Here is a 27517-nt window from a genome sequence, read left to right as displayed (position 1 = left end):
TGTTGCTATGACAGGCATAAGCTACCCTGCCTGGCTCTGTAGATGTCACTTAACAAAGGATCCCAAGATGAAGTATGAACGGGGCGTCTAAAACCAATATCAAATGTCCCCGGAGGAGAAAGAAGACACAGGAAGAGGGAGAATGTCAAGAGGAGTCAAAGACTGCAATTATGCAGCCAAGGATCTGAGAGATACCAGAGGCTGGAAGAACAAGGAGGGCTGACACCCTGAACTGTGGGAGAATACATTTCTGCTGTTTTCAGCTACCAAGTCTGTGGTAATTTGATAGGGCAGCCTTGGCAAACAAGCACAGTTTAGAGACAGAAATGTTTTCTGTGAAATTCCACTGGATCTTGGCATTGTATGGCTTGAACTAGGCATGATTTGGAATTTCCCAACTGCTCACTTCTCAACAGATACCTGACACTGAGGCTCCAGCCATGAGGAACTGCTCTGTGTTTCAAAATAAGAGACTGTGACGTCAAAGCAATTCATTCCTAAGGTCAGATGCAACTCATTTCCCCTGAAAGTTAATATGCTTACCATTTATTTTAAGATGGGGGCAGGGCTATGGGTATAGCTCGGTAAAGTGCATTCTGTCCAACTACCCGGATCTGAATAACAGCCCCAGTATCCTGATGAGAAAGCTGGGCATGGCAGTGCAGACCTCTAACCCCAGAGCTAGGGAGGCAGAGGCAGGAGGATCCATAGGGCTCACTGGCCAGCCATCCTGCTCTACTTTGTAAATTCCAGGCTAACAAGGGACCTCCATCTTTAAACAAAACAAAACAAAACAAAAAACAACAACAAAAAAAACCCCAAGATGGACGGTTCCTGAGGAACGATACTTGAGGCTGACTTCTGATCTCTGCACACACACACATACCTGCATGCATACCTGTGTACACAAATGTGTCCACACACACAAACATGTGCACATACTTTGTTTGTTTGTTTGTTGAGACAGGGTTTCTCTTTGTAATCCTGGCTGTCCTGGAATTCACTCTGCAGACCAGTCTGGCGTTGAACACAGAGATCTACCTGCCTCTGCCTCCAAGTGCTGGGATTAAAGGCATGTGCCATCATGCCCAGATACACATAATTCTTAAATAGTGCTAGGGATTGAACCCAAGGCCTTGTGAATATTCGGCATCTACTCAACCATTGAGCTATATATACATCTTCCCACTCAGTAAAAGATTTTAAATCCATCTATTATATGTTGGAGTCTTCATGGGCACAGATACTGGCCCACCTACCACCCCCCTCAGTGACACCAGTACTATTCAGCGCATGGACAGACAGTGGGGAGCTGACCTGCTCAGTGACAAAGCTAGAAGGTGGCAGTCAGAATCCCAAACTGCCTGCTTCCTGTTGTGTCTGCCTCTCTGAACACTGTGTTCTTTCAGCTATAACAGTCCAGGTGGTGGAGAAATTCACACTCTATGGGGACGGGGGAATCAATATTCTGCAAAATGACTCAGTGCTACTTATAGAAGCAATGGCTGTAGCTGCTATTATGGTCAAAGAAGTCTTCAGGGAAGGGAGGGCATTTGAGCTGTACCTTCATATTCATTTCTCTATTATCTGCAAGCAATGCGGATCCAGGGACGAATCAGACAAGGTCTTTTGGTTGAGGAATTCACATATGAGTGTTTGAATTCGGGGAGGCTGTGTGTGTTAAATGACTATTAAAAGACAAAGTGGAGGCTGCTGTGGTGGCACACTCCTGTAGTCCCAGCACCTGGGGAGCTGAGGTAGATTGAGCTACATGGTGAGTGGCAGGTCAGCCAAATCTCGCCCCTCCCCCCGCCCCGCCCCCGCGCAAAGCAAGTAAACAAACAAAGACAACACAATAGAATAAGCAGGTCTGTGGTAAAGGCAAGTTTCCTAATTCGGAGTTTCAGAGAAGTCTTTTGGAAGGACTCCTGCCCCAGCTGAAATACGATGGCTAAGCAAGCGTTAGTCACAAGCAGTAAAGGCTTTCTAGGCAGAGCATAAGCATCCCACCAGCAGAGGTGAGACAGTCTCTTGGCTGGCTGGCACACTTTGTGGCTAAGCTTACTAGTTATAGAAGCTAGAAGGGGCGTGGACTTGCAGGTCTGAGTGGATCACTGAAGAGCTGGTGGACTGCCCGATGGATCTTTGGTCTCAGTGATCGCGGCTCGGTGGCGGCTCCCCCTCTCAGTCATAAAGCGTGGCTTTTTTTTTTTTTTTTTGTACGTGGATGAGAACACTTCGGGAAGTCAGACCATCCATCCATCCCGACTCAGCTGGTGCCAAGCGGGTCCCCGCCCTCCACTGGAGGCTCTGTTACCATAGCAACTAGGTTAGGGCGGAAGTGGCTTAGAGGACTGACTCTCACTAATCAGGTGACTCTCCAGACTTCTGCACGTGACACGACATACCAGGCGCGCGCTCTACCTAATCAAGAAGCCGTCCCTGTTTCACTGACAACTGACAGCGCTCTAGAGCAATAGCCCACGAGGCTTCCCTAGGAGACCACACCCCTCAATAGGGAAAGGGCCAATTAGGCTGAGGCAAAGAGAAGTTACGCCCCAGGTTTAGCCCGGGTTTGACAGACGCAATTGAGGCCATCCTAGAGTCCCTCCGCCCCTAGCCATTGCGGCCGACGACGGACGGGCCCACTGGCCAATAGCACGTCCCTTGGCCGCCACCGGGTCCCGCCCTCTCAGAAACGGAACCAATGAGCACGCCAGCTCTGGGCCGGGTGGAGGGGTTGCACTGCGGTAATATGGCTCTTCCTTAGCCAGCGGCGGTGGCCAGCGCGGGCGCAGAGCTGCTGGGGCTCTCGGTGCCCGGTTTCTAGGCTGTAGGGGCTCTGCGAATCACAGCTCGGGAGGCAGCGGCCGATGCGGGAGGACTGCCCACCTGGCCGCTCGGCGGCTCAGGGGTCCAGATGAGCTCCTGCGCCTCGCTCGGGGGCCCGGTGCCCCTGCCACCCCCGGGCCCGTCCGCCGCGCTGACGTCCGGTGCCCCCGCGCGGGCCCTGCATGTGGAGCTGCCGTCTCAGCAGGTGAGCCGGCCGCGAGCCGGGGGGCGGAGAAGGTTGGCGGGGCTCGCAGGGCTGAGGAGGGCTGACAGGAGGAGGAGCCCCCTCCCCGGCCGTTCCCGCGCTCAGACCCCCGCATCCCTCCAAGAAGGCGCCGGGGAGCCCTGCCCCGCTGGCCGCCGCCGCGCTTTCCCTTTCGCTCCCCGATCGAGGAGTCGGTTTTCTGCACTTATTCTTAGCGTTTCGGGTGCTTCCTTCCGCTCCTCCTGAGGAAGGTATTTGGGACGTTGGGGTTTCCTTTCCAATCTCAGATCCTCATGGCACACTCCACTCCCTCGGGTGAGTGTCTGGAAGGAGGATTTGAAGTAAATATTCATAGCTTGTATCTCACGTGTGTGTGTGTGTGTGTGTGTGTGTGTGTGTGTGTGTGTGTGTGTGTAATAAGGACAAGAGAACACTGACTTTGGGAATCTGACAAAATTCTTGGCAACACCCGCCTATCAGTACATCTTCCACTGGCCTCCCTCAGTCCCTCGGGGAGACTCTGCAGGAACCTTAGCATTGAAGAGGACCTGGAGAAACTGTCAGTCATGGAGAGGTTACCGAGCTGGGTCTGTGCAAAGTGAGCATTGAATCGTCACAACTCCATGAGATAGCTGGTTTTATTGTCCCGGTTTCTCAGTTCTAGGAACAAGCTTGCTCACTGCCTCTCTGTTAGTGTTTCTGGTGGGGATGGATTTCCAAATACAGAGTCTGACTCCAGCTTGTGCTCAGCAGCAATAGTTTGCTTTAGACTTGAGAGCAGCTGCTCCACCACGGTCCACAGGACGAGCTCCCTCAGACCCTTTCTGTAACTTTCCATCCTTGCAAGAGACAGGAAGGAGCCACTTAGGAGCGCAGAGGCTATGGGAGAGAGGGCCAGGCATAGAGTGCATCGGAATGTAAAGGAAAGAGCAATGTTGCACCCCACCCCCCCAACCCGGTGCCGGATGAGGTGCCGGATGAGTAGGGAAGCAACGTTAACTGCAGAAGCAAGGCTCTGTAGTAGGAGAGAATTTAGCAAATCAGAAGGCATGTGCCCAGGTTTTGTAGTGCCATTGGAGAGGGAGTTTGGAGAATATTAGGAGTTGGAAAGGAATGAGGCTTGTATTGCGTTTCCAGGTCGTGGGAGAGGATGAGAGGGTGGCTGGGAGAGTAGTCTGTGGATTGGGCATTAATGTGAATTTTTGCCTGTGTGGGAGGTGGAGTGTGAGGGCCTGCTGGGAGAAGCAATAGTGAGCACTGTTAGGAGCCGCCTGGAGAAATTGGGCATCTAGATGGGCATAGTTTAGGGAAGCTGTGAGAGCATGGCGGGTTGGAGAAGAGAACAAGGCATGTTTTCCTGACTAGAGCCTGTTCTAGCAATAACGGTTCAAAACTAGAAGAACTAATCCAAGCCAACTGCCGGTTCAACACAGTTCAACTCCATTTGTTAGTGTTGGTCGAGTTTCTAGATTGGCATATAGTGTCCTAAGTGTCAGCTGGGTGCTGCGTGAGGATTTGGCATGCCACTTAAAGTTTTTTCTGGGCGTGTCGTCCTTGGACTGTGAGGCAGCCTATGTAAAAACACATTCCTTCTGTGGTTGATATTAATTCTGCTTTCTAGACCAAATGCACAAGTTTGGGGAAACAAATATTTTTAAAATAGGCGTTTTGTTGATTAACGTATTAACTTACTCTATAATACAAGTTCCAATAGTATTGGCCTCCTTCTACCTTATCTGCTTCTGGAAAAGATTTGGGTTTGCCCAAGAAAGCCCACAAAATTATGTATAAGGTGTATGGTTTGTCTTTTTAAAATTTAATTTATTATTATTATTATTATTATTATTTAATCAGGGTCTCATTATAAGGCCCTTGGGTATCTTGGAACTCACTATATAGACTAGGCTGGCCTTGAACTCATAAACGCTTGCCTATGCCTCCTAAGCTTCTGGGAGTTGTGGTTGGGACTACTGGCATGTGCCTCTGGTTTGCCTTATTTTAATTTATGTACCTAATCCGGAACCTTTTTTTTTTTCCGTGGTTGATGAATAGCTATGGTCTACCCACTCCTCCAGGTTGGTCTCTAACTCAAAGAGGTCTGCTTGCCTCTGCTGGTAGAATTAAAGGTGTGTACCACTACACATAGTGCATACACATTTTGTTATTTTAATGTGCATTTCTTTAACTGATGTATATATATATCCCCACTACCGGAGATAGGATTTCTCTGTGTAGTCTTGGCTATCCTGGAACTCACTCTGTATACCAAGCTGGTCTCAAACTCACAGAGATCCCCCTGCCTCTGCTTCTCAAGTGTTGTAATTAAAGGTGTGCATCATCACTACCTGGCTAATATTTTAAAAGCTCCATTTATTGCCTATTGGACAGCATATCAAGCACATGGTCTCAGTTTTCCTGCCCAGCCTTATGAATTTTAATATCATTGCATATGTTTAATTGCTTCTTTAACTTCTTCTGTGAAGTGATTTTTGTGTTTTTAGAATTCACTTTTCTAATTGTTGTGCTCGATTTTTATAGTCTTGAAGAATCTTTTTTTTATTGTCTTTTTTTGTTATTTGTATTTGAGAGAAGTAGGTTGGAAGCAATAGCCGTTGTTATTATTATTATTATCTTTATCTTTGTGTGTATGTGCTCCCGTTTCTGTGTGTTTAGGGAGCAGAACACTAGGAGGTCACAGGACGGCCTCAGGTGTTGGCTTCCACCTTGTTTGAGAAGGCGAATGTTGTTTTCTCTGTGGCATATGCCAAGCTTGCTGGCCTGTAAGCTTCAAGGAGTCTCCTGTCTCCATTTCTATAGTAGTTTCTGGATTACAGGCACATGGGTTATCTAGCCTGGCTTTATGTGACTTCTAGGGATTTGAACTCAAGTCTTCTCAACATTCAGGGCAATGCTAGCCCACTGAGCCATCTCTCCTGGTCCCTACCGCCGCCGCCGCTGCCACCACCACCACCACCATCAATGTAATCATGGGATTGAACCCAGGACTTTGCATAAGCTAGGGAAGTCCTCTGTTTTCTTTTACTGAGTTATTGCTTCAACCTGTTACCTTTTTTTTTTTTTTTGACAGGGCCTCATTACATAACCCTGATTGGCCTTTAACTCACAGAGGCCTTACCTGTTTCTGTTTGGTGCTGGGATTAAAGTTGTGTACTACACACCCAACCCTTTTCTCAGGTTTTGTTTGTTTGTTTGTTTTGTTTTGTTATTTATTTATTTATTTTTTCCAGAGACAGGGTTTCTCTATATAGTCCTGGCTGTCCTGGAACTCACTTTGTAGACCAGGCTGGCCTCGAACTCAGAAATCTGCCTGCCTCTGCCTCCCAAGTGCTGGGATCAAAGGCGTGCGCCACCATGTCTGGCTATTTTGTTTGTTTGGAGACAAGGAGTCATTAAATTGCTCAGGCTGGCCTTGAGCTTGATCTGTAGCCCAGTCAGGCCTTGAATTAAAAAAATATATATATACTATCGATTTATTTATTTTATTTTATACTTATGAGTATTTTGCCTGAATGTATAGACATGCATCAGATGTGTGTCTGGTGTTTGCAAAGTACAGAAGAGGGTGTCAGATGCCCTGGAACTGGAGTTACAGTGGGTTGTGAGCTGCCACGCAGGTGCCAAGAATTGAACCTGGGTCTTCTGTAAGAACAGTAAGTGCTCTTAACCTCTGAGCTGTCCATCCAGCCTTCCATCTTAGTTTTTTTTTTTTTCAAGTGTGGAGCTCAGTGCCATCAAGAACATCTTGGAAATGCTTGACACTTTATCATCAGCCTTGAAGACCCGGCACACATAATAAACAGCTCCCCTTTCTTTCCCCTCCCCCCAGCCCGCTCGGCAAAGCTCCCTGTACTTTCTGCTTCTGTCGGTTTGACCTCCTGGGCTCTTCAGGCCTGGGGATTCTTACCCTGTTTGTGCTTTTATGCCTGCGTGATTTCCCTCAGCATAGTGATTTCAGGGTCATCATCATTGTTGTCGCTGTTGTGGTGGGAGCTCCTGTCAGAGCCCCTCCTGTGCAGATTACCCACTGTGTGCGGAGTCCCGAGTTTGAAATGCTCATCTATCTAGTTAAAGACTCTTGCTTTTTCATCCCTTATTTTCTGTGCATAAATCCCAGGTGGCATTTAGTTGGCCCGCCTCCTTTGACAATTTCTTACACTTTCTTTCTTTCTTTGATCCTCTTGGTTGTTTTGAGTACTGTTTTGTATGACGTTTTGTGTGATGTTTTGTGTGACTTTTGTGTGATGATCCTGTCCTGGCAATAGCATGGATTGTTTTTCATGGTTATGCTGGAGTTGTGGGCTTTTAAGAGCAAGACTCAAGAGTGAAGTGCCATTTTTATCATAGCAGATGTATATATACACTGTTACACTACTTGTCTCCATGGATTTGAACTTTGGTCCTCACCAGCTGAGGTGTTAACCTCCTTGCCCCACTTCCCCCAACATTGCACTTCTAATACCAAGTGTGGGAATTTCACCAGAACCATGTAGTCCTCCACCAGGTACCAGTTGCATGGCCCATAATTAAACTTGAGACTAGCTACTTAGAGTTAGTATCTAGTCCACAGGTTAAAGGCCTAGCCCCGCCCCCTTGCCATTCTGATGCCAATCTCAAACCTGGGCTTTCCAGAACTTCTGGCCAATTGGCTGTAAATGCAGGGTATTTCCAATCCTCTAGGTTTTGATCATCTGCTAGAGTGGCTCACAAGGCCAGGAAAACCTTTCAGTTTATTGATTTATTGTAAAGGAGATGGGGAGCAGCCAGACAGAAGAGACTGGTTAGGAGACAGGGTGGATGGAAGCTTCCGTGTCCTCAGGCTGTCTGCCCTCAGTTCCTGAGATCGTTGTGTAGACATCATCAGTGGTTTGTTCAGTCATCAGCGTGACTCTCGAGGGGAGTGGGGCTGATAGTCCAGCCATGCAGGACTAGACAAACTAGAAAGTGCTCCCAGGAAATGATTTGGGTCAGGAACCATGGTCAAACGCCTAAACCGGAAAAGATTTCCCTTTGCGCTCCTTGTTGGGGAAATTAGAAGGTAAAATGCTGTGCCAGGGACTGAAGACCAAGATGAGCGTTTCTTACACATCACCATAGGTAGTGAGCAGGCGGGGCTCACCAGGGCACCCTGCTGGAAACCTGCTTGTGCCACCCCACTCCTCTCCACTTCGCTCCTTGGGACCTTCTGTCTCTCTCTGTGAAGGCCACACTTAAGGAGTGGGTATTTTTGCTTCCTTGCCCTTGAGGACAGATATCTACATAAATTATTTGCAGTGCTTCAGTGGACATTCCTATCCTTTTACAGATGAGGAACCTAGTGTCTCGCTAACTTCTCAAAAGTCACAGGAAGTATCCACCTAGGGACTGTTGTTCTTGGCCCCCAATTCCCATTTACTGTAGCCACCCACTCCAACAGCATCTGCCCCTAGCAACCTGTTGCTCACGAAGTGGTAACTCAGTATTTAGTCACTTATGTGACTTCCTTCAAATAATTTACTAGCTTACAGAGAGGTGATTGGATAGTGTCTTACTTAGATACTTAGGTATCTGTGAACAGATACCGTGACCAATGCAAGTCTTACAAAGGTCAACATTTAATTGGGGCTGGCTTACAGGTTCAGAGGTTCAGTCCATTATCATCAAGGCCAGAGCATGGCAGCATCCAAGCAGGTATGGTATAGGAGGAGTTGAGAGTTCTACATCTTCATCTGAAGGCTGCTAGCAGAACACTCACTTCCAGGCAGCAAGAATGAGGGTCTTTTTTTGTTTGTTTGTTTTGGTTTTTTGAGACAGGGTTTCTCTGAGTAGCCCTGGCTGTCCTGGAACTCACTCTGTAGACCAGGCTGGCCTTGAACTCAGAAATTCATCTGCCTCTGCTTTCCAAGTGCTGGGATCAAGGGCATGTTCTACCACCCGCCTGGCATAGGATGAGGGTCTTAAAGCCCACACCCACAGTGACACACCTACTCCAGCAAGACCACACCCCTTAATAATGCCACTCCCTGGCCCAAGTATATACAAACCATCACAGATAGGATTGAGACACTAAAAAGATGACCGACGCAGATAGAATGCTTAATGTGGTTGCCAGTGGGGTGTTCTTTCCCCATTACATGCTTGTGATTATCATACACTTTTTTTTTTTTTTTTTTTTTTTTGAGACAGCTTCTCACTATAAAGTCTAGGTTGGCCTTAAACTCAGAGATCCACCTGCCTCTCAAATTCTGGGGTTAGAGGTATGCACCACTATGTCTGGCTATATATGCTTGCTTCTTAAAGCCAACTTAATGTTTCTTCTTCTTTTTTAGTATGTTGTGTTGGTAATGCCAGGGCAGGCACAAAGGACAGCCGAATCGAATTGGGAACAGATGTCTTGGTCAGCACAGTGCTCTGCCCTGTACCATTATTCCATCCATTAGTATGTATCCAACCTCTTTGACTCAAAGGAAAGAGGTGCAATCCATAGTTGTGTATCTGTAAAATAAAGGCACTGGAACTTCTGAGCAGGACTGGCTCTTGTAGCAAAACCATGAGGAAGCGTTGGAAGCTTCCTGTCGGCATCCTAAAGTCATTACTGTACACGCCAAAATGCCATCAGGAACTCAAGTGCTTTCTGTGTTGTAATTTCTTTGTTCTTCCTGTGAAAATGTTTAGCTTTGCTTTAAAAGGAAAAGCTATGCTCTTATTTTGTGTTTACTTAAAGATTTCTTCACAGGATCACAGTTCTTAGTTCTGGGGTAGAAAATCCAGAAGTGAAACTGACTGGAAATAGGGCAGAATTGAAAGTTGGGTCTGCTGTGTGGGGCTGACCAAATTGACCTCCCACCGTGTGCGGATGTGTAGTTTTACTTTTACTTAACTTTCTTACGGCAGCTCCAGGAGTCCTAGAGCTCACTGTGTAGACTAGGCTGGCCTTGAACGCTTAGAGACCAAGTGCTGAGATTAAAGGCGTTCACCACCCAGCACAGTGGGCCACAGATGTATATTTTTAATTTTTAATAAACTATGCAGTTCTACCTGCAAGCCAAGACATACTTCTGCTATGGCAAACAAGAAATCATGGTCATTTTTAGTGTACTGGGATATGATGAGGAGGATATAATATACTCTCCGATTATAAAATTGGGAGTTTAGTTTAGAAAAATTAAAGACAAATCTGTTTTAAAAATCTGGTTGAAATATTTGCATTTGTATACTTTAGGTTTAATGGCATTAGAACTTTCTTATGTGGGAGAGCTATTTATTTTTATTTATTTATTTTATTTCTTTAAAAAATTAGATTTATCTTCTTAGTTATTTGTTTATGTATATGAGTACTCTATTTGCATGTATGCCTGCATGACTGAAGAGGGCATCAGATCTCATTACGTATGGTTGTGAGCCACCATGCAGTTGCTGGGAATTGAACTCAGGACCTCTGGAAGAGCAGTCAGTGCTCTTAACCGCTGAGCCATCTCTCCAGCCCCTAATTTTATTTTTATGTGTGGGTGTTTTGTGTGCATGTATGGCTATGCACCACATGCATGCATTGCCCCAGAGGCTGGAAGATAATGGGTCCCTTGGAACCAGAGTCACGTACGGTTGTTACCATGTGGTGCTGGGAATCCAACCTGGGCTTCCTGCATGAGCAAGTGCTCATCAGTACTGTACCCTCTCTCCAGTCCCCCCCACTCACCCTTCTAGTTTGAAGTTGATATCGTTGTCCATCTTACTTTAAGGTGGAAATTCAAGTTTTGGAATAGTGGGACTTTACAGACATAAAAATTAAAAAATGTGATGTTCTCAGAGGCAAAACTATTTGCCAGCCCATGAATGTGCTCCAGAGACCTCAGGGACTTTAACAGAGCTCTAGGGAGTGCCTGCCTCTCCAGCACCGGGCCTTCCCAGCTGGTCCGAGCGAGCGAGTGCACAGAGAGCCTGGTTCTATAACCCCTCTCTGGGCTTTGACATGGTGCCCCCCAGCTTGGTTTGACTTTAGGCTGGAACAAAAGTGGAGCTGTGGCATTGTTTTAAACTTCCCCTCAAGGGCAGGGCTGGACGCTCACTCCGCTCCTGTCCCAGGGCTGCTCTTCCTGTTCTGGTTCTGGTGCTTTATCAAGCCTGTCCAGTTTTGAATATTTTGAATATTCCTAGGAACATCGAATTCTCTACCTCCTTAAGTTTCGGAAAGAGCCAACATCTGGTGTCTGTGGTTTTTCTCCACGCCAGCAGTTTGATTCTGTGTAATATTTAGCACTGATTGCTGTAGACGTTAGTTGTAATGTTATTAGGCATTTTATAAAACTGAAAGCTAAGCAAGTGGGTTTGTTGAGGCTAAGATAAGTAACCCTGAAGTTGAGCATTAGAACCCTGCACTCAGTGGTCCATGGAAATAGGTAGCATTTCTTCGTGTTATGGTGGTTAGAATATCCTAAGAGGTGTGGCCAGACCTTTTAAAATAACAAGATATATCAGGAAGCTGACACTAGTGTCTGCCTTTGGTTTCAGTCCTTAAGTTCTTAAGTAAGGAAAAAAGGGAACAAATAACAGAAATTGGGAATTGGGCTTCAGGTTTGTTTTCCTATGAAAAACTTGGTGATCTTTACCACGACTGTAGTTTGAACTCTTAAGTAACTCCGTTGTTTATATTAGCCAATTCTGTGTGCTGAGTGGGAAAGCCATCCGGGTGGCCATTTCTCCAGTAGATACTTGTGAAGTGCCTTTTGACTGTGTGAGCACTGGACCCGACCAGGAATGTCTGCATTCTGCCAGCCAGACTGTGTCTTTGAGAGGATATGGAGTATTTTCTTCTTCAATTCCAAACATTCTTTGTAAGAGAGCTAATCTAGGAAACCGTTAAAAAGTCTTCAAAATGAAAATAGTTTTATTTAGACTTAGAAGGAATATTTAAAATGTCCCTTTCGAAAAGAGGAAAGTCCTTGGGAATATTGTTACTACTTAAATGTTAACTTCCTGGCCCATGAGGAGCCTGCCCAGCTTTGATTCATGGGTGTAGTTACAGAACCACACTCGTTACTTGTGTGTTGTACACATAGGGAGGTACTTTGGGCTTTTTTTTTTTTTTTTTTCCATGAAGTGACTAAACAGAGTTTATTCTATGTGGAAGATTTTCAGGATGGATAGGAAAATAAAGAGCCCGCTGCCTCTCTACTCTGTTATCTCTGCCAAAAAAACATCAGTTACTTATTAGGTTTGTAGAATTGCAGAGTTTGTTTTCTTTTTAAAAATATTTTAAATTACATAATTATTGATTTATTTCTGTACCTATTTGGTGGCAGTAGAACCACTTTTGTGAGTCACTTCTCTTCGGCCATGTAGGCCCTGGAGTGGCCTCGGGTTGTCAGCCTTTGTGGAAACAACCATCTTGTCCTTCTTTTTCCCCCTCTTTTGCTCTTTTTTTTTTTGTTTTGTTTTTTTGTTTTTTGTGGCAAAGTTTCTCTGTGCCCTGGAACTCTTGCTGTAGCTCAGGCTGGCTTCGAACTCTGAAAGATCTGCCTGCCTCTGCCTCCTGAGCACTGGATTAAAGAGGTCTGTACCACCACCCAGGCTCTTGGTTTGTTTAGTTTTTAGATAGGATCTCAGCCCATGCTGGTCTGGAACTCGCCATGTAGTTTAGCGTGGCCTCAAATTCCTATCAGCCCTCATGTGTCAGTCACCTTCGTGCAGGGGTAACCGGCCTTTGCCATCCTTCCCAGGTGTTACTGCTCGACTGGTTCTAAGACTGAGATCCGGCTGAGGGGTTTTTACCCCTCTGTCCTACTGACCCATTCTCTCACAGTTGATGGTTTGCCTGGCTCCTTGGTTCAGTTCTGCAGCTGTTTACCTGGAGTTAGTCTTAGATCTTGGAAGTTGAAGGTTGATCCTTATAAAACTTTTGCTTCAGACTGCTGTTGCAACTCTTAGGCTACCTATACTTCAGATGTGAGCAGGGAGCTCCCATGCCCCTCGCCCACAGTTCAGTTATTTGCAGCAATAGCTCCTGGAAATCAGCAAACCAGCTTACTTACAGCACACAGCACTAGAAGTCCCATGGTAAGGTGTGGGGAAGGGTCTGGGCTTGTGTAACCTGCTGGGTATCCCACCCTCTCTGTGGCCCCATTATGCTCAGCTCACGATGTCCTGCGTCTGTTGCTCAGGATTCACAGTAATTCTGTTAACTCAGGCAGGCTTGAGTAAACAGTCCTCTCTGCCTCCTCCAGCCTCCAGTCCTCCTCCAGCCTCCAGTCCTCCTCCCCATTCAGGTAGGAAGCTCCTGCTCTCTAATCATGCCTTGTCCGTTTGTGCAGAAGCTCTCTGCGGCTTATATTCCAATTTAGTTAGTTGATTGTGTGCCCTTTGCCGCTCACTTTCCGTGGCTCACATTCCAATTTAGCTAGCTGACCACATGTCCTTTTCAGAACATCTCTGGTATTAGCTTTCTGTTACAATGAAGAAAGAAGAAAAGAAGAATCAATTATGAAAAGGGTGGGCTTTTGGAAATTTGGAGTTAGGAGGCTTCAATCCATGACCTCATTGCTTGCCCTTATGGTGAAACAGCCTGGACTCTGTGAGCACAGCAGCTCAAAGCTGTCCCTCCTGACTGGGGAACCCCAACATCCCTTTAAGGGTGCATGCCCTAAAGACTCTGCTAAATCTGAGCTCCTGAAGTTTGTCACACTTCCCAGTGGTGCTATCCCAGGGACCAAGCCATTAACACACAGGCCTTTGGGAATGTTCTAGACCTGGTCTCTGGTTCCCTTCAGTTCAGGATCCAGCTGCCATCCAGGTTTAGTCAATTTATAAACAAAGAACACAGGCTTTGCCTTTTAAAAGTGTCAAGGCTAGGGATGGTGTGGCTCAGTGGTAAATCCCTTACCTAGCTTGCATGAAGCCAGTGGGTTCAGTTCCAGCAGAGAGAGAGAGAGAGGGAGAGAGAGAGGGAGAGAGAGAGAGAGAGAGAGAAGAGGAAGGAGGAAGAGAAGAAGAGAGAGAGAGAGAGAGAGAGAAGGAAGGAGGAAGAGAGGGAGAGAGAGACCAAACAACCCAAAACCCCTCCTGTTGCTGGGCATGGTGGTGCACACTTATGATCCCAGTTCTTGGAACTTTTTGAGTTCCTTTTGCAGTAATGGTATTCAGAGGTGTTGCTAGCAAATCACAAGTAGTTAGGAGATAATAAAATGATCTGGTTTATTACGATATGGTATGCAAGGAGAAGATTTGTGATTGCTGGAGGTTTGGGGCCCTGTGCTTGTTTATGAAGCTTAGAATGAGCGGAACAAGAGGACCTCGCTACGTAAAGGAGCATGGGTTAAATTTCTAAGAAAGGATGCAGCCGGAGTAAGGAGAAGTCAAAGTTCTGCCTTAGAAATACCAAGTTCTGGCTTACGGTAGTCTCTGCCTGGGATCAGCATGTCCATGCTAAATGCATCTCAGTGCCTCGAATCTTCCTAAGGAGTTGTCTAGAGCTTGATAGTAGGACCTGAACTTTAGTTTTCAGAATCGGAAGTTGATAACACAGGCGGAACCGTGTATGCCTGCCATGCTCGGAAGACAGTGGATGGACACTGCTGGCTGTTGTAACTGGGTAGAATACATGAGACCCAAAAGGCCAAGAGGCCTCACAGGTTTTGAAGCCGGGTGTCTCAGGGGCAAGCTTGGTGCACCCATCTGGGAGATCAGGCCCAGTTTCACTTTTGCTTCTTACTAACAGTGTGAAGTGAGTACTCCCTGCTTTGATTCGGGCTTTCTCATTAAAAAATAAGTCTGGATGCTGTAGATCTCTGCTTCCATCGAAAACATGCATTTGAAGTACCCGGTGACAAAGAATAAGGGATCTACTTGAGTAGGTCATTGCTGTGCTAGGACCTAGGGTCTGCATGAGGAACACATTCGCTGGTGGTGCAGGGTCCCCTGGCTTAGATGACTTTCAGAGGCCTCTCTGGTCTGCAGTTCTGGAATTCTAGTCATTGACTGTTTTGGGTCTGAGGTCTGTTTTCCTTCTCTTTTCTCATCAATATGAAGATAGCTGAGTTCTAGCCTGTCTCTTTCCTTCAGTCAGCCATGTACTTCCCTGACAGCCCCGCCCCTAACAGCCCCGCCCCCATCTGTCTATCAGCTTATTTTCATAAAGTTCCTCACTGTTTCTGCAGGGCCTTCACACCCATTGCTTTATTCTCCAACAAGCCACATAGGTGCACGGATGGACATGTCTACACTCTGCAGGAAGGGACACAGCCAGTGGTTGCTCACTAGCGTGTATAGAGCATCCCTCAAGTTCAGGGTTACTGTAACCTGAGCTTTCACTGTGTTGCACTTCTACAGGGAATGGCTGTTACATATGTCTCCATTTAAAGATTTATTGCAAGGGGGCTGGAGAGAGATGGCTTTTGGGACCTTGAAAAGCAGCTTGTTTTCTGGGTGAGCTAGGGTTAAACCCCGGAGACCCAGCAGATAACTCTGCAAGGTATGGAAGGAAGTTTGTCATGCTCCCAGACACCAGGCTCCTGACATGAGGGCCCAGCTCCTTAATTCTGTGGCCATTAGTCAGGTAGGGCACCGCCCCAAGCTCCTGGTATTCTGTCTGGACTCCACGCCCACAGTTACCTAGCAACAGCCAGGTAGGCCTGGCCCACTATGAAAGGGGCTGCTGGCCCCCTCCTCCCTCTCTTACTCCTGTTTCCCTCTTGCTTCTCTCTTGCCCTCTTGTTCCCCCTCTCTCTGCATTCCCTTCCTCCCTGCATTCCCTTCCCCCCTCTCTCCACGTGGCCATGGCCGGCCTCTTCTTCTCTACTTTCTCAGCCTCTACTACCCTCTTAGCTCCCCTTTCAGCCATGACAATAAACACCTTTAAACCATGGACTGCCTCTTCTTATTGGACGGCACATCTAATATCCTTGTGCTCTCAGACTTGTTTCCCATTAAGCCAAGCAAACTAAGGACTCTCCTCTGTGGGAACCAGCTGGAGCGCTCTCCTGCCCTTTTCCCTCTGGCCAGGGCTAGTGCCCGCCCTCAGGCACCCACTCTGTTCTCAGCTCTTCCAAGGCATTCAGCGGCACCTGTGGTGCCCAAGAGTGAGAACCTGCCGTCCCTGGTCTCTGTGCAGGCTGGGGACCCCAGAGCCAGCTCTTGCGGTGTCTGTGGTACCCTAGAATCCAAGCCGAACTCCAGCAGTTCAGCGGGGAACTCTGACTATGCTTCCCAACTCCTGGAGCGGGGTCCTGCAGCTTCCCGAAGCCAGCCTGGCAGCCTGGGGTGCTTGCAGTCAGACTTCCTGTGTCCAATCCCGCCTCCATGAGTGGCCCTGTGGTGGAACAGCCGCGGGACACCATTCTAACCCACAATGGCTCAGCAGTTAAGAGCACTGGCTGCTCTTCTGGAGGATGTGGGTTCAATTCCCAGTCCTCCAGGGCAGCTCACAACTGTTAACTCTAAGATCTGACAACCCTCACACAGACACACATGCAGGCAAAACATCAATGCATGTAAAATAACAATAAATAATTTAACAAAGAGATTTATTGCCCTCTTCACTTTTCTTTCCCCACAAGACAAGGTTTCTCTGTTTAGCCTGGCTTCCCTGGAACTCTTATCTGTATACTAGTCTGGCTTAGAACTCACAGAGAGCCACTTGCCTTAGCCTCGCCAGTGCTGGGATCAAAGGTGGGCGCCACTACCGATGGACTTTTTGTCTTTTTTTTTAATGTAAATTTATTTTTTTATTTAAAAGTAGGGAATATATTCCTATGCTTTCTCATGTAAAATGTGTATAAGATTTTGTGTAATGCGTAAAGATATCGTGTGCAGTCCCCACCCCCCCCTCCTGGGGCAAGTATTTATACTTAAACCTCTCCAGCCATCACAGCATTGCATTCTTTTCTCTCTGTGAAGTGCAAATGACAACACAGGCACCATACAAACTATTGAAGACTAGTAGTTTCTTGACTTGTTTCATCGACACTACATTATTTATTCTTCATGGCTGTGCAGTATTTTTCACTATAGGATCCATAACTTAACCACCGGTGTGTATATTTAAAGTTCGTTGCAGTTTTTCTCTGATAGGAGCCATACTTTACTCTGCGTCAGTTAGCTTCACGTTACTGTAACATACTTAAGATAATCAGCTTTGAAAGAGGAGCGAAATATTCCGAGAGCTTAGTGTGTGGTCAGGTGGCTTTTGGTCCATGGTGATGCTGCAGATCATGGCAGGGAGCACTTCCTGTAGGGAAGAGCCGCACACCTGGAGACTCAGAAGAGGAAGGGGAGGCCCTGGAGGGGGGGTGTCCCGCTGCCTTTTAAAAGCATCACTCTGGGGAACAAATCTGTAGACCTTGAAGGGGCATCTGAGGCAAGAGGATCAAGAGCTTGAGCCTGGGCTGTAGAGTGAATTCAAAGCCAGTGTAAGATGTTATCTGCTTCAACCACTGCTAAAGAAGAAACAAAATCCATGTCTCATATTGCATATCTGCAAGTATATTTTTAGCACGGACGGAGAAGTGGAATTGTGTGTTGAAGGATGTGTGCGTTTGTTGTCTGGATGTTGCCAGGTTGCTGAACACGTAGACTTTTGCCAGTTGCACTGCTGTTGGCCGAATGCCTGCTTTGCGGGTGCTTTGCCTCCGAGTGATGTTAGCCCCTCTGACTTTCGCCAGCTCTACTGAAGCCTCAGTGCAGTTATTTTGTGCATGAGATTCTTTCCACATTTAAATACCCTGTATTTCCTCTGTGAGCTATGTATTCACATTCTTTCCCACTTACTGGAATTTTCTTGGGAATTTCTAGGAATACCTCTGTGTTAGTGAAGTTGCTTTTGTTGTGTTAATTAAAATACTTTCTTCAGGCTTTTTTTTCCTTTGACTTCACACTGGCCAGTTCATCACATACTGTAGCCTTTTGGTTTTGTTTTTTGTACTTTTTGAGACAAGGTCTCATTCTGTAGCCTAGGCTAACCTTGAACTCAGTGTGTAGCACAGGATGGCCTCTAACTCATAGTAATCCTCCTGCTTCAACCTCCTTAAGTGTTGGGATGATAGGTATGAGCTATCACGTTCTGTTGTCATGTATAATTCTAAACGTTAAATTTTTTTTCTCCTTTTTTAAACTTCTTAAAATTTATTTACTTGTTAGTGTGTGTGTGTGTGTGTGTGTGTGTGTGTGTGTGTGTGTGTGTAAGGAGAAAACCAACACTCCAAAGTGGTTTACTAACTGCCACTCTGGCATTCTCACATCTGTATGCGCGCACGTACACACAAACACACAGCCACACACCCTCACACCCTCACACTCACCTGTGATACATGCCTGACCTCATAAGCTTTCTTTAGTTACAGAAGGAGATTCTGTGACCCCTTTCTTCTACCCTTGACTCTAAAGGCACACCACGTGGCTGAAGCTGCCAAAGCAAAGCAAAGCAAAGCAACGTAGAGTGTATTGATTTCTGCAGTCAATAATAGCACATATAATAGCACATAAAAACTTATAAATTTTTATGAGTATTTTATGTGTATGAGTGTTCTTTGCTTGCATGCATGTATGAGTACCACATGTATGCCTGCCTGGTGGATCCCCTGGAACTGGAGTTGTAAACTATCATCCTGGTGCTGGGAACCAAACCCAGGTCCTCCCCGAGAACAACAAATGCTTTTAACTGCTAAGCCATCTCTTCAGCCCCTGAGAAATTCTGTTTTTATTTTGTTTTTTTGAGATGGAGTCTTGCTGTGTAGCCCTGGCTGGTCTGGAACTCACAGATCAGCCTGCCTCTGTATTTCAAGCACTGGGATTGAAGGTGGATACCACCATGCTTGCTTTACCCTCATCAGAAGTTCTTATTCCTATCTAACTAGGGGTGCATTTTAATACTTCCATAAAGTATGTGTGCCACCACTGCCTGGCATGAATGTAGCTTTGGCTGTCCTGGAACTCTTTCTGTAGACTCAATCACACAGAGATTCACCTACCTCTGCCTCTTCAGTGCTGAGTTTAAAGGTGTGCACTACCACGCCTGGCTAATTCTGGCTAGTTTTTTGTCAACATGACACAAACTAGAGTCATCTGGGAAGAGGAAACTTTAGCTGGGAGAATACCTTCATCAGATTAGTCCGTAGGCAACTCTTGATTAATAACTGTTGTGGGAGGGCCCACCTTATTGTCTTAGTTAGACCATGGCAACTCTTACAGAGGAAAACATTTAATTTGGGCTGGCTTACAGTTCAAAGGTTTAGTCCATTATCACCATACTGGCAGACATGGTGCTGGAGAAGAAGCTGAGCATTCTACATCCAGGTCTAAAGGCAGCAGGAAGGGGGAGTGACACTGGGCCTGGCTTGAGCATCTGAGACTCCAAAACCTTGCCCTCAGTGACACACTTCCTCCGCAAGGCCACACCCCCTAATAGTGCCACTCCCTATGAGCCTGTGGGGGAGGGCATTTTCATTCAGACTACCACATTTATTATGGATGGTGCTGTAGTACAAAAATATTTAATACAATCCTGGCGTAGAGTTTCTTCCTACCTTAGACCTCTTATGTTCCCGGATGAAAGACACACACAGCCTTATATTTGTAAATATGCCTTAGGCAGCACAGTAGCTGGGCAGCTGCCTACCCTCCATGCTGTTAGGGTCCACTTTCCTACTGATAAGTCCCAGTTACTTCTGACTGGTTACTATGTTCCCTCTGGGGTGCTCTTAACTCATGCCAGCCCTCATGGTCACGTGTATATGGTTCAGCCATCCCACTGCAGTTCCCTCCTCTCTCCTGCACACACTTCCTCTTCCAAGAGAGACATCTCCTTCCTCCTTCCTCGTAGTGGTCTCAAGCCTGGGAAACTTAAACCCCGCCCATGTCTCTTCTCCCCAGCTATTTATCAGTCAGAATTAACTAGGGGCAGGGTCCCTCAGTGTCTTACACCCTCTAGTCTTTGGGGCAAACGGTGGGGGACAGGATCCAAATTAGCAATATATTACAGTAGCATTAGGCCAACCCACTACTTGGTGCCCCCTCTAGGAAAGTGGTCCTGGGTTGGTTGGAGATACACACTCACGTACACACACACACGCACACACACACACACACACACACACACACACAAGCTAAGCAAGCCACGGGAGCAAGCTAGCAGGCGGTGTTCTTTCATGCTCTCTACTTGAGTGGCTGCCTTCAGGTTCTTGCTTTAGTTCTGCTATGGCTTACTGCAGCGATGGGCTGGGATGGAAGTGTAAGTTCCCAAGTTGCTTTTGGTTGTGGTGTTTATCCCTGCAACAGAGAGCAAGTGCAGGACAGAATGCTATGTGTGTGGGTGTGAGTGCACGCGAACGGCTACTCTATCGATCTAATACTTTATCGATCTAATACTTTACGGACTAGTTCTCATTTCTCTAGAAATTGTCTTTAATTCCATTTTCTTTTCTTTCTTTCTTTCTTTCTTTCTTTCTTTCTTTTTTTAATAATTTTCTTTATTCTCAAACACATAATTGAATTTGTCACCCTGTTAAAGTCTTTAGACTCTTAAGTAGACTGATCCTTTCAGTCCTTATCAGTAGTATTTTAGATTTTTTTTGTTATGGAAATTTTCATGTAATCTATCTATCTGTCTGTCTGTCTGTATTTAAATAAAGTTGTTACAGCTGTGTGCCATCATGCCTGCCTGCTTAGGCTGGTCTCCCTCCCTCCTCTCCAAGTGTTCTGAGAGAGGTCCTTGCTGTCCTGGAACTTGCTCTGTTGCTTATGCTTCCTCCAGCTTGGTCCTCCTCCTCACCAGGGTTGGGTCTCTGGGGTTATAAGTGTGAGAGGCCACACCAGGGTTCACCTTTCTAGTCCTTAGTAGGATTACAGTCTGAAATGAGGGAGCTCCCTGCTTTGTTCCCCACGGTGCCTAAGCACAGTGTGTGCAGGAAGTATCTATCGGTGAGAGGGAAGAACTGAGCTAGAGAAGCTGGGAGAGAGGTGACCTGTTCCTCAGAGCAAGGCGGAGGGCAGGGAAAAGGGCAGGTTTGAGCCAAGATTGAAGGTGAACAGGGTAGAGGTAAGAAAGCAAAGAAATGCCAGCTGGTCAGAGGTCTGCTTTGTCGCTGCAGTGGAGAAGCCCGGTGCATAATTTAGTAGTGCTCAGTAAATGACTTCATTAAAGATATTCTTGGGCTGATTTGGAGTTGGAGAGCAGAGTTGATATTCCAGGTTCCAGGTGGGAAGCCGTATAAATTGTGCCAGAGAAAGCTCCGAGGTATGAACAAGAACTGTGAAGTGTCCATGGGAGTGAGTGTTGGTCGGTTAAGTCTGTGACTTTGACTCTGGGCACCATTGCTTAGGGCCAGGGGGCCCAAGTCTAGTTTCTTTCTTTCTTTCTTTCTTTCTTTCTTTTCTTTCTTTCTTTCTTTTTTTTTTTTTTTTTTTCTGAAACAGGGTTTCTCTGTGTAGTCCTGGCTGTCCTGGAACTCACTCTGTAGACCAGGCTGGCCTCGAACTCAGAAATCCCTTGCCTCTGCCTCTCAAGTGCTGGGATTTCAAGGCATGTGCCACCACCAAGTAACATGAATCTGAATTTACCTGAAAGAACCTGCATCTTAGCCCCTTACCTGCCAGTGAGCATGGTCCTAGACAGAGAATAAATGCCTGATCTCAAAAGGAATGAACGGAGGGGGCCAGAGTGGGAACACAGACCGCAGGCAACCAGGACCAGTTCCTATTCAGATGCTCTGAGACATATCACCACATCTGCACCAGCAGCCGCCACACCAACAGCAGCAGGTTTCTCTAATAACCAATAAGCTAAGAATAGCATTTAATCTGTTAAAGGGTCATAAGCAAATTAGGAAAAAAAGATGCAGAGGGACTGGAAAGCTTATCAATATTTACTACCCCTAATCTCTGTTATTTAGGGAGTATAATTAGATTTCTTTCTAAGAATAGTTAACATTTTCTCCCTTGGATTTTCATACCCATACTTAGTGACCTTTTTAAAATGATGTTTTCCGTTGTGTGAGTGTATTACCATTTAAGAGTGTTTACGAAGCTTTTGCTTTTTTTTTTTTTTTAAGATTTATTTTATTTATATGAGCACACTGTAGCTGTCTTTAGACACATCAGAAGAGGGCCTTGGATCTCATTACAGATGGATGTGAGCCACCATGTGGTTGCTGGGAATTGAACTCAGGACCTTTGGAAGAGCAGTCAGTGCCCTTAACTGCTGAGCCATCTCTCCAGCCCCCCACCTTTTTTTTTTTTTTAAAGATTTATTTTATAGTTTCTGCTTTTTTAACAGTACTGGAACATCTCAGTAATTGCTAAGTTGTCCTTGCTCCAGGTGAGCAGTCATATTTTCTCCAATTCTGGTTTCCTTACTTGTGTCAGAGACCAAAATAGCTTGTTTAATCAGTTAGAGCTCTTTAGTTACCCATATCTGTGTAGTAAGAAGAACAACAAAAATTCCAGTGGCTTAAAACATTGATTTTGCTCCTAAATCTGCACTTTGACCCAGGCTTTGTGGAAACAACTTGGGTCCACTGGTTGTCACTTTTAGAGGCTCAGCGGTGGCGGGGCTGGCTGCCATCTGAGATCAGCTCTGAGGAACCCAGGGTGGGCCCTCCATGCAGCTGCTTGTCCTCTGTGCTATATGATAATGGGACTCCCAAAAAGAGTATCCAAAAGGATGGGGAAGCTATAGTGTATCTGTTTATGATTTTGAGCCATTATAATCGCTTAGAATTTTGTGGGCTGTAGTGACAGACCTGCTACATGTGACAGAGCTGGGAACATAAGCCACACTTTTTCATTGTGTGGCGGTGTCACACTGTACTCAAGAGAGCATGGCCACAGGATGCACCTGTGAGCCACATTCGGAAATCTGCTGCATAGTGCAGTGTTGGGTTTTATTCTTTCTCCTCCTCCTCCTCCTCCCCCTCTTTCTCCTCCTCTTCCTCTTCCTCCCCTCCTCCCCCTCTTCTTCCTCCTTCTCCTCCCTGCCTCCTCCCCTCCTCCTCCTCTTTTTTTCTCCTCCTCCTTGTGTGTTTCCAAACAAGGTTTCTCTGTGCAGTTTTGGCTGTCCTGGAACTCACTCTGTAGCCCAGGCTAGCTTTGAATTCAGAGATCCTCTTGCCTCTGCCTCCTGAGTGCTAAGATTTTTATGTCTTTGATGATGGTCATGATTGTGCATTCTTTTCATGGGTTCACTGAGGGTTTATTTCTTTTCCTGTGGTTTGCCTTTTCATAGCCTTCCCCTCCCCCTTTTTCACTGCCCTCCTCCTTTTCATTAGGCTTTGCATTAGTGACTGTTGAGTATATTGTTGATCTGTAATGGTTTTTGTAAATTAAACAACTTGAACTCAAAGTTTGCTTTGAAAATACATCACTGTCGACTTGAGGATTGTGTTAGAGTTTTTGTTGTGATAAAACATCTGGCTGGGCATTCTAATTTTCCTTCTGTCTGTCCTTCCATCTCCTTCTTTTGGTAGGGGTTCATGGAGCCTATGCTGGTCTCAAACTCCTGATTGTCTCCAATTACCAAGTGCTAGGATTACAGACACGTGCCTCTGTAAGGCAGGCGTGTGTGGCAGCAGCAGTGCGTGGTGGCAGTGGTGTGTGGCAGAAGCTGTTCATCTCATGACAGACAGGAAGCTGAGAGAGATAGAACTGAGATAGGGACGAGACACCCCTAAGGATGTGACCCAGTGACCTTCTTCCAGGCTTTACCTTCTAAAGATCCCAGAATCACTTAGAATATGACTGGGAACCAAGCCTTAAGTACCTCTTTGGGGGCACTTCATATCCAAATTATAGTGGGTGTCATCAAAGTTGTGTGTGGGGTGGCTTTGTTGGATGATGGAGATTTGTGAGCACATCAGGTTGTTGATGAGCCTGAGCCCGAGAGCTTCGTAAGCATACGGAGCCTTTCCATACTTGAGGACTAGGGAGGCAGAGTAGGCAATGGCCTTTTCCCAGGGAACCATATCTGTACACAGGGGGAAAGCCTGGGTGCCATGCACATGGACAGAAGATGTAGGCCCCTGTTGGCTGTCGGCCTGCGTAGCTGAACGTGGGAACTCCCTGTGGTCAGCTGGAAGGGAGGGCAGGAAGGGTATTCAACAAGGAGCCCAAGGTGCGTATTAGAAATGATTTTATTATTGTGTGTGTGTGTGTGTGTGTGTGTGTGTGTGTGTATGTGTGAGATCTGTGTGTGTGTGTGTGTGTGAGATCTGTGTGTGTGTGTGTGAGATCTGTGTGTGTGTCCAGGCCAGAGGACAGCTTTGTGGAGCTGTTTCTCTCCTCCCTCCCTTCGTGTGCCTGGGGACTGAACTTAGGCTGTCAGGCTTGTTCATCAGTCACGTTATGCACTGAGCCATCTTACTGACCTCTGCTGTCTCCAGTGACTTGGCTTTGAGGGGTGGACACGATATGCTTGGAGTTCGGCACTGACATTCTCTGTTCTCTTGAGAAACTGTCCTGAGATGTAACCCTGACTGGCCTAGAACTTGATAGCAGACCAGACTGGCCTTGGACATGTGGTGATCCTGTCTGACTCTTGTCTCCTAAGTGCTAGGGTTGTAGGTATTTGCCACCATGCCTGGCTCTGCCACTGTTGTCTGCTCTGATATGATGGGGCTAGCTCTTCAGCTTATCTTCTGTGTTTTTGTTGAAGCTCTTCTTTGGAGCTTTTGTGTTCCCAGGGAGGTGACTCCACATAACTCAAGTATCCTGGTTAGTGAAGCTGAAGGAAGTGAGCCTTGATTAGCAGATAGAGGCTGGCTGGAATAAATGAGTTACTACTTCTATCTATCTATCTATCTATCTATCTATCTATCTATCTATCTATCTATCTTTTTTGTCTATGGCCTCTTATAGTTGTACAAATGATCTGGTATCTAGGCTGAACCAGCAACAGAGCATACATTTATCATAACTATCTGAAGCCTTTCGGGTGAGGGGAATCAACTTTCTATTTCGTTTATGTCCTGGGGCTATGAACACTCTTTTACAGGTGTTTTTCACTTACATAATTTTTGTGCTTTTCAAAAATATTTCAGGGTCTGAGAAGATGGACTAGTTGGTTGCCACATGAGCATGAGTTTGGGTTCCCAGCAGCCGTGCAAAGAGCTAGGTGTGGTGGCGTGTCCTCGTGAGAGTGTGCTTCAATAGTCTAATCTCTGGGAGGATAGAGACAGGCAGACCCTTGGAATAAAATGAAGAATTGATTGAGGAAGACACTCAACATTGAGCTCCACTGCATACACCCACACATGCACACACAGACATCTGCATACACAGAGCAAAAGTATTTCCTATTTGTTTCCATTCCATGCTCGTAACTGCTGTTTGAGTGAGATGAGGAAAGTTTATTTCCTGTATGGTGGAGGACATGCTGAGCCATAAATAGAAGACTGGGTCATGTTATGGGCTCAACAAAAAGTGCCTGGGACAACATTGGTTTTTTTTTTTGTTTGTTTGTTTGTTTATTGTTTTTTTTTTTTTTGGCACTGCTGCTTTCCAAACATAAGAGGACTAAAGACTGAATGCCTGTTCACCTGTGGTTATGTTTTAGCGGCGTCTCCGACATCTCCGGAACATCGCTGCTCGGAACATTGTTAATAGAAATGGCCATCAGCTTCTGGATACCTACTTCACTCTTCATTTGTGTGATAATGAGAAAATCTTTAAAGGTAAGGGGGCCCTCCGGGTCAGTCATGTCTGTGCGCTTGTAACAGGAGCAGCTTGCAGTGCCTTCTTCTACTGCTTACTAGAAAGCTCAGTCATGCTTTCTGAAAACATCTCAAGTGATGTCTGCTAGAGACATAGCTAATGGGTAGTGCTCTAGGGTATAGCCTTACTTTGGTAAGTTTGTCTCCCTTTTATTAATGTTACTGTTACTATTCCAGTTGCTAAGTAAGTTTGTTTCCCCTTCATGAATGGTATGGATACTATTCCAGTCCCTAGCATTTAAAACAAATGATGGGAGTTCAGTATCTTATATTAGTTTTACATTTCTTTAACATATTTCCTTTTCTAGTGACCAAGTTTATGAAAACAAGTTTGTATCTTCCCATACTTAGATTTATGTATATGGGGTCATTTTCAGAAGAATAGCCTGGTTTCTTCCAATTCTGTTTTGTTTTATTAGATTTATTAATTTTATTTTACATTTGGCCTGCATGTGCTCGGTGCCCGTGGAAGACAGCAGAGTCATGAGATTTCCTGGAACTGGAGTTATAGCTGGTTGTAAACCACCATGTGGGTGCTGGGGATTGAACTCTGATCCTCTGCAAGAGCAACAGGTGCTCTTCACCACCGAGCCATCTCTCCAGCCTCCAATTTATTTATATATTACATTGTGGATTCTTCTAGAAGTGGCGGTTTAAAAGGAGATCAATTATTTGATTCCAGATCACAGTCATCTTTGGGACTCACACAGAGTAGGAAGTGGTAGGGTGCCATGGCTTAGGTGGCATGGTGCAAGAAGATCAGGGTGCAGTGTTATTCCTGCCATTGGCTTGGGATTGAAAACCAGGAAGACAGTCGCTCTGCCTCGGTTGCTCTCTCTCAGCCTCTGGCTTCATGCTTTGGAAGAAAGTTTTCTGGAGATGAAATGAAAACAAGAAATAAGAAGGAAAGGACATGGCTGTTCCTAGGTATGGTGCAGAAGAAGGTTTATTCTAGATAAAAAGGAGAGCACAGCCAGAGGCAGGGACATCTGGGGGGAGTCCCTAGTGGGCGTGGCCCTGAGCGGGGGTTGGGGGGGTAGGGGTGGGGGCACATGAGGACAAGGAGAGGAGAGAGGAGAGAGGAGAGCCAGACCAAGAGGCCAGGAGGGTAAAGGGTAGATGGAAAAAGGCCAGGTAACCAAAACGGTCTGAATACATAGGGCAGGCCAGCTGGAAAGACTTAGAGTAGGGTGTGGAGTATGTCAGCCAGGCAGCCTGTAATTGGACTGAGGGATGCAGGGAGAACCTGGCAGCCAGCATCCACTTTGATAGGTTAAATAGGTACCTTGGCAGCTTGTCTCTGGTTTGAGACCCAACAGTGATAACCATGTCTTATAAACTAGGTGAGACAGGTTTTTTTTTTTTTTTTTTTTTTTTTTTTTTTTTTGTGGATCATGCTGATAAGTTGCCTTTATTAGACTATGCAAACAAAAGACAGTGAATGCCTTAATAAGAGGTAGTGAACTCTTATTTTGAAAAAATATTGGGGCAACAAAGTACTACTTCTGGATAGCGAAGAGATAGACTTGGCTCATAGGGAAATGGTGGTTTATAAAAGTACGAGGGGAAACCCTGTGTTAGGAGGAGGCATTTAATTTTAATTGGGCATGTTAATACAGGAAGCCACAGGGGGCTTTTGACTGCTTGATTTCAATACTTTGATAGCTGGACCTTGGTGGTCAGTGTCAGGTAGAGGGAGTGGCTAAATAAGGGAATACACCTTGGTGGTAGCTTTAGGAATGCAACTTACTGGTTTTTAGCAAGGCAGAGGGGATGGGGAGAAGAGCAAGGCCTG

At 46.0% G+C, this 27517-nt stretch overlaps 1 protein-coding gene across 3 annotated transcripts in view; it reads left to right on the top strand.

Moving 5' to 3' along the window:
* Nucleotides 1-2703: 2703 nt before the first annotated feature.
* The window catches only part of Uvrag (UV radiation resistance associated gene), a 254426-nt gene continuing 229612 nt past the window's right edge, over nucleotides 2704-27517 (top strand). For 2 of the 3 annotated variants that reach the window (XM_006508349.3, XM_030243116.1), the window contains exons 1-2: nucleotides 2704-3037; nucleotides 25566-25683. In XM_006508349.3, the coding sequence (XP_006508412.1) occupies nucleotides 3015-3037; nucleotides 25566-25683 (141 nt within the window). In that variant the 5' untranslated portion in view covers nucleotides 2704-3014. The remainder of the gene's footprint in view (nucleotides 3038-25565; nucleotides 25684-27517) is intronic. The other variant, NM_178635.3, reaches the window with a different exon arrangement.

Source organism: Mus musculus, chromosome 7, assembly GCF_000001635.26.
Source record: "Mus musculus strain C57BL/6J chromosome 7, GRCm38.p6 C57BL/6J".
In the NCBI taxonomy this organism is placed as follows: Eukaryota; Metazoa; Chordata; class Mammalia; order Rodentia; family Muridae; genus Mus; species Mus musculus.
The sequence above is the reverse complement of the archived record's forward strand: the minus strand, read 5'-3'. Positions and strand labels throughout refer to the sequence as shown.